At 37.5% G+C, this 7,857-nt stretch overlaps 1 protein-coding gene across 1 annotated transcript; it reads right to left on the bottom strand.

Annotated features, from left to right (window-relative positions):
* Positions 1-211: 211 nt before the first annotated feature.
* On the bottom strand, positions 212-2,770 carry LOC141389637 (heat shock protein 68-like). Its single transcript, XM_073961477.1, has one exon. It carries the CDS (start codon positions 2,359-2,361, stop codon positions 448-450), a length of 1,914 nt encoding a protein of 637 aa, XP_073817578.1. The 5' UTR covers positions 2,362-2,770; the 3' UTR covers positions 212-447.
* Between the last annotated feature and the right edge of the window lie 5,087 nt (positions 2,771-7,857).

Raw genomic sequence — 7,857 nt, 5'->3', positions numbered from 1 at the left:
TTTTCGTATTAACACTAGAGTTGGGCAATCTCGTTCAATTGAACGATCTGGATCACTATCTCGTTCAATGGACACCGGTAATTTCTTTGACAAAACTGCGTATACTTAATTTCACACGTTGGTTTTTATGATGTTACTCATTCGTCTTTGAACGAGGACAGGGATACGGATCGTTCAATTGAACAAAATTGCCCAACTCTAATCAACACAATTTTTAATAAGCCTCAAGGCCTGGAACAAAAATGTAATTCCATTTATTTAGCGTATTTTGGTGAATATTTTTTATATCTATAACAAACGAACTGAAATATATAATACTCTATAAGATACTTCTTCTACATTGTATGCAATTAATTTTTCAAAATGTTTATACTGTTGTGTACATAAATATTTGTTTTTAAAGCTAAGCAAAAAACAGTTTTACTTTAGTTGGTTGCAGCAAACGATTTAATAAACTTCTTCAACGGTTGGACCGGGGTGACCACCACCAAAACCTTCGGCTGGGCTTGGACCACCTCTACCACATCCGCTGGCGTGCTGATGCATACGAATCATTACCGGTGAACAGAATCTAGTCAATTCCTCCATTTTGTATTCAAATTCTTCCTTTTCAGCCTGGACATTGTTGTCCAGCCATTTGATGGTTTCATTACATTTTTCCATTAGGCGATCCTTATCGGATTTCGGTATCATATCACCAGTATCTTCGAGGGTTTGTTTGACACTGAAAACATACGATTCCAATTTGTAACGGCCCTCTACCCGTTGACGATGTTTCTCATCTTCGTCAGCATATTTCTCAGCTTCATTGACCATGCGATCTATTTCGTCTTGTGACAGACGTCCTTTGTCATTCTTTATGACAATATTCTTGGCATTACCGGTGCTCATTTCCTTGGCTGCAACATTGAGAATGCCGTTGGCATCCAAATCGAAGGTAACATCCACCATGGGTACACCTCGAGGAGCTGGTGGTATGCCGGTCAAGTTAAAGGTACCCAAAAGATTGTTATCCTTGGTCATGGCACGTTCACCTTCGAACACCTGTACTGTCACAGCAGGTTGGTTGTCAGCATATGTGGAAAAGGTCTTTGATTGTTTGCATGGAATGCGGGTATTGCGTTCAATCAACTTAGTCATGATACCACCAGCAGTTTCAATGCCCAATGAAAGAGGAGCCACATCGACCAGCAAGACATCTTGTATGACACTGCTCTTGTCACCACTTAATATGGCTGCCTGAATGGCAGCACCATAAGCAATTGCCTCATCGGGATTAATGGACAAATTCAAAGACTTTCCACCGAAGAATTGTTGCAAAAGATTTTGGACCTTTGGAATACGTGTTGAACCACCAACCAGCACAATATCATGTATCTCAGTCTTATCCATTTTGGCATCATTCAATGCCTTCTCCACCGGTTGCAGGGTATTGCGGAACAAATCGGAACACAATTCCTCAAATCGAGCCCGACTTAATTTGGTATAGAAATCTACACCTTCATAGAGAGCATCTATTTCTAGTGTGGCCTCGGTGCTCGATGATAGGGTGCGTTTGGCCCGCTCTGCAGCAGAACGTAGTCGTCTCAATGCTCTTGGATTGGAGTGTAGATCTTTTTTATATTTCCTCTTGAATTCATCAGCCAAATAGTTGACCAAACGATTGTCGAAATCTTCACCACCCAAATGGGTATCACCTGCTGTGGCCCGTACCTGAAACAGTGAACCTTCATCAATGGTTAAAATGGATACATCAAAGGTACCACCACCCAAATCGAAAATCAAAACATGACGTTCTTCTTTAAAATTCTTATCCAAACCATAGGCCAAGGCTGCAGCTGTTGGTTCATTGATAATACGCAAGACATGTAGTCCTGCAATGGCTCCAGCATCTTTTGTGGCCTGTCTCTGTGAATCATTGAAATAGGCTGGCACAGTAATGACAGCATCCCGTACTGTACTACCCAAAAATGCCTCAGCTGTCTCCTTCATTTTAGTCAAGACCATTGAACTAATTTCCTCTGGAGCAAAACTTTTCTGCTCACCCTTGAATTCTACACTGATTTTTGGTTTGTCACCGTCATTTACCACCTTGAAGGGCCAATATTTCATGTCATCTTGGATTTTTGGATCATCAAATTTGCGACCAATTAAACGTTTGGCATCGAAAACAGTGTTGCTGGGATTCATGGCCACCTGGTTCTTGGCTGCATCTCCAATCAATCGTTCCGAGTCGGTGAAGGCAACACAGCTGGGTGTGGTGCGATTACCCTGGTCGTTGGCAATGATTTCCACTTTGCCATGTTGGAAGACACCAACACAGGAATTGGTTGTGCCCAAATCAATTCCAATTGCCACCATTTTGTTGGTGTGTGTAAAATGCTCTGCTGAATTGTCTGCGATTGAAGCATTCCTTTTTTTACTTTTTGCTTTACAAAGCTTTGGAATCGATTTATCAAAAACGCGTTACAATTGTTTTCTTCTTTTTGCTTTGTTTTCAGTTGAATTTCTTGAAATCAACTGCGGTCTGTTCTCGCTGCCATTCATATTTATAGGATTTGTTTCGCTATGGTCAATAAAGCCCAACACGCCATAAAACATTCTTGGGTATTGCGTATTATCTCTGGAATGGTGAAGAATATTCGGGGATGGGTAGAGTGCGGCAAAAAGAGGTCACGTGTTCTTGATGAGAGTAACAACAAAACTACCACCATTTAGTCCAGCATGCGGCAAAAAGGGAACACGTGTCCGTGTCCTTGATGAGAGTAACAACAACCACCATTAAGTCCAGGTAACGGCACCAATACAAATAAAGTATGTGCGGTCGCACGCATACGACATCGAGAGCGTGAATTTCACTCTCTCTACAAACATCGTGTGGGTTAATGCATTGACATCTAAGTTAGAGATGCATAAAACAATATATGTGACTGTAGTGCAATGGTGCACAAGAAGAGCATGCTATTTTGGGTGGTTGTATGGGAAAGAGAAACCAATTTTTCTAAGAGTAATTTAAAAATTTGATGTTATGGTTTTTAATAGTTTTTCATTGTTAAATAAATAGGGAAAGCCCAAAAAGGTAATTTTAATAAATAACTATGTGTTAAACGTTATAATTTTAATTAAAAACAACAATTTTAATAAATATCAAAGCAAATAATGTGTACATCCGTGCGCATGTTAATCCGTTGCCTTCTCAACAACGACTAAAGTGCTCGCTTCCTTACGGTAGCGCAAAAACAAACCACATGTATTCTCTCTTTATTTCTGATTTGCCATTGCTTAGCAATGGGGAGAGTGTCTTACCACTACTAATACACCAACTATTCTGAGTACCCCCGGACTAAACCACCCAGCAAACCAAATGTCTGATGTCCGACACGTTGGAACAATTTCGGAAGCAAAGTCGTTCAGATTTCGTTCCGATTTCTAAACGATTTTACGGAGAGGAAATAGTTCAGATTTTGTACCGATTTCGTTCCGATTTCGGAACGAATGTCGGAAAGAAATTTCCTTTCCGAATTTCCCAAGGATTTTCTTCAGATTTCGTTACGAAATCGGAACGAAATCGATCCGATGTCGCTTCGACATTTCGTTCCGAAATTATGTCAACCACTTCATACAACTTTCGTTAAGATATCGTTACGATTTCGGATCAGTAGTGGGATTCTGTAACTCATTTTTGCTGTTACCGACAAAAATCGGTAAAATTTAATCGCAAGATTATGACTAAAAACATAAAGAAAAGTTGGCAACAATGTTTGTGTCGGTAGAGGCTAGCAACTACTTTTTATTCATCGTTAACTTACCGAAAAATTTCGTTAATTTTCGAAATTATAAGCATTTTAATTTTACCGACAATTATCGATAACAGCAAAAATGAGTTACAGAATCCCACTACAGATATCGGACGTATCGTCCGAATTTTGTTCCGATTTCGTAACGATGTCGGTACGATTGGTTTGCTGGGCAGGGGTGCTCAGCATAGTTGGTGTATTACATGGTACAAATACACAGGTAGCCGCATCGGCAATTGTTGGTAACATAAGATGTCAAAATTTGACATCAATTCAATGCAATTGACACATTATGTTACCATCAGCTGGCTTGATAATGCTACCTGTATTATTGTACCATGGTGTATTAGTAGTGGTAAGACATTCTCCCCATTGCTAAGCAATGGCAAATCAAAAATAAAGAAAGAATACATGTGGTTTGTTTTTACGCTACCGTAAGCAATCGAACACCAATGGACAAATCCACTGAACGTAAATACGCGTGCATGGCTGCTGTAGTGGTAAAAGTACCAAATTTATTCTCCGATTGAGCACAAAATTTAAAAATGTTATTTTTAATAGATTTTCTTTATTTGTTTGATATGGTCATATTAAAGAAGTCATTTTACCCAACCTTTACACATGCCAGTGACAGTTCGAAAAATTCAATACATACACAATAGCTGTGTCTGGTTACCCTAAAATTTGTAACAATTTGTACCAATTGTTGCTGGAAGTCGTCTGTTAACACAAAAAACCAGCAAAAGAGAGCGATTCGAGAGAGACATTTTGACAGTTCTTTCACTGAGAGCTTGCAAATTCTTGCTGGACAAATTTCTTCTAGCAAGCACTTGCAAGCTCTTCTTCTTCCTGAAAACAATCAATCAGCTGTTTTTAGTTTTTTGTTGATTTATGTTTGTGAACAATTAAAACAATTTTATTGTGGAAATAACATAGTCTAATTGTATTGTTTTATGGAGAACAAATGTGTAAAGTTGAAAAATACTTTTTTGTTTCATTTTCCTTTTTATTTTTAATAAAATACAAAGTGTTTGCTTCCTTTGTTGGCGGACAAATTGTTCTGTTTTGGCAAGTCAGCTGATTGCTTGCTGGTTTTTGCTGGGAAGGTGTCTGTTTACTTTTTAAAATTTTCTAGCAAAAGAGAATAAAAACCCCTTACTCTCTGAGAAAGTTCTTGCTGGACAATTCTTGCTGGGAAAGTAACCAGACAGACTTAATATTTTACTACCACAATAACATTTTTTGAATTGTCGACTCCACTGGCACTAGATTTTTCATGCCAGCAAAATTTTGGGCTGGCTGCCAGTGATATGTCGAAAATGAAAAAAGAGTTGCCGAGACTATTTTTTAATCCATGTACATTTTTGTTTCTTTTAAAAATGCAAAGATTTAATGCATATTTTCAAAAAGATTAGGAAACACAAATAATACGTCTTGGTAGCTGCAATATATTAGTGGTTAGTAAAGACATAATTTTGATGTTTTTCATGCAAATATAGGTTGATAAATAATTTCCCCTCTGGGATTATACAATATTGAAAAGGCGGCAATACCAGATTCATTATGTTTATGATTGAAAACAATCTTTTTAAAACGAAATAAAATAAAAAGTAATAAAATATGTTGTGAATTGTGTTTTAAATCTGAAATATAATGCACTTTTGTGTGTTAATGCGGCTTAAAATAATTTTGAAATTGAACTTGCACTGGCATGTGTAAACACACAAGAAAACTGCATGCCAGTCGAACACTTTTTCGGCATTTTCGAGTATAATACATGTACTCAATTGGCACCAATTCACTGGCATGTGTAACGGAAGTGTTAAATAACAAACAATAAATTACAAGTGTTACCCTCTGTTTTTGTAACTTAAATTTCCGATTCGTTCGTGTTTTTGTCACACACAAAAACACATTTTGGTTTTTCCCAGCCAACCATTTTTGCCCATCACTCTGATATTAGATTTTTTTCCGAGATTTCGTAACCTTTTTTTCCGATTATTTTCCGAGTGCTCTGCACAATCTCTGAAGGGAAATTTTGATTACTTTTTTTTTCCGATTAAATGTGCAAAAGTAGTGAAAATTGTAAAAACTTTTTAGTTCTGGATCAGTAGTGGGATTCTGTAACTCATTTTTGCTGTTACCGACAAAAATCGGTAAAATTAAATCGCAAAATTATGACTAAAAACATAAAGAAAAGCTGGCATCACTGTTTGTGTCGGTAGAGGCTAGCGACTACTTTTTATTCATCGTTAACTTACCGAAAATTTTCGTTAATTATGGAAATTATAAGCATTTTAATTTTACCGACAATTATCGATAACAGCAAAAATGAGTTACAGAATCCCACTACAGAGCTATTAATTTCATAGTAGTAGACCACGGGTCGTATGATTATTATTATTTTGGATAAAATTACAAATACGCCATATATAAAGACTAAAGCCCTAAGCACATCCAACGTTTGAGTAAAGTTTAGTGCCATTTCTGGTAGATGAATAAAGGACTAAGTGCTGCCAAGTTAAAATTTTTCTTTATTCTTCTACCAGAAATGACACAAAACTTTACTCAAACGTTGGATGTGTTTAAGGCTTCAGTATGATTTTAAATTTTTACTGGGGTAGATATTTGTTTATGCATTAACAAGTCAGAAAAGGCTATAGTCGGTACTGGGCCGACTATGTGATACCCTACACCACTACCTCTGTGCATAATCTTTTCACTCGAAAACATTTAAACATACGAAAGTTTTCACTTATCTGGCTTTTATACCAAATGAATTAAGGCGAACTGAACCAAAATAATATTTAATTTTATATTGGACTACTATCGACATCACCATCATCAATATGCTTCTATCTCTGTGAGAAAATTTCGTGATGATCCGATCAAAATTCCGACCTGTAGTGTGATTGCAGAAAAAGTGGAAAAAAGGGATGTATTACCGACTATTGCGATATCTCTATTATTTGACCACCTATGCCAACCTACTTTTCATAATTTTAAAGATGGGATTTTCTACTCACTTAGTCGGGCTTTGCTTTTAGATGGTCTCCAACCAAAGGTGTGATATGCGTCATTATAACTAAAATCGCAAAAATTAAAAGTTGGGTTCTATTAGCGACTATTGCGATATCTTCGTTGTGTGACCGCCTACGACAACCTACGTTACATAATTTCAAAGGCGATATTTTTTACTTTCATTGCCAAGTTTTGCTTTTTATATTCCCCTTATAGACGCTGAGATATTTGCTTTGGAATAAAATGTAGACTTTTTCTCCAAATAACTTTTTTGCTCATTCCGACCCCTAATTATTATCCGACCATCACCAAAATCAATAGGCTTCTTCCCCTCCGGGACCCCCATCAACACCAACAATTTCGTGACGATCCGATCAAAATTGCGACCTGTAGCGTGATTTCCAAAAAAGTGGAAAATGGGATGTATTACCGACTATTGTAATCTCTCCGTTATTTGCTCACCTACGCCGATCTAGTTTGCATCATTGTAAAGATGGGAAAGTCCCTAACCAAAGCTGTGATATTTCTCCGTTGTTTGAGATATTGATATTTTCTACTTTTATTGTCAGGTCTGGCTTTTGGTATACCCTATATAGAAGTTGAGATATTCGCTTTGGGAAAAAACGTTGTCTTTTTATCCACATAAGTTTTTTGCCCATTCCGACCCCTGAACATTATCCGACCATCACCAAAATCAATAGACTTCTTCCCCTCCGGGACCCTCATCAACACCCAAAATTTCGTGACGATCCGATCAAAATTGCGACCTGTAGCGTGATTACAAGGTTTAGATGGACAGACGGACGGACTGACAGACGGACACACATAGCCAGATCGACTCAGCTCGTCGAAACATTCATTTTGGTATATATAAGTATGGGTCTACGACCATTATTTCGATGCGTTACAAACTTTTTGGGCAAAACCAACTTATAATACCCTCCCCACATAGTGGTGTAGGGTATAAAAAGTGTGGGTGGGTTTTGCAGTATATTTTCTGTTAATATGCATTAAATACGTGTTGTGCGATAATAAAGAT

Source organism: Musca autumnalis, unplaced genomic scaffold (genome assembly GCF_047663935.1).
Source record: "Musca autumnalis isolate F117 unplaced genomic scaffold, ASM4766393v1 scaffold_1, whole genome shotgun sequence".
NCBI lineage: Eukaryota > Metazoa > Arthropoda > Insecta > Diptera > Muscidae > Musca > Musca autumnalis.
The sequence above is the reverse complement of the archived record's forward strand: the minus strand, read 5'-3'. Positions and strand labels throughout refer to the sequence as shown.

Excerpts from the sequence above, each read along its gene's own strand:
- LOC141389637 (XM_073961477.1), bottom strand. The coding sequence starts at position 2,361 with ATGGTGGCAATTGGAATTGATTTGGGCACAACCAATTCCTGTGTTGGT.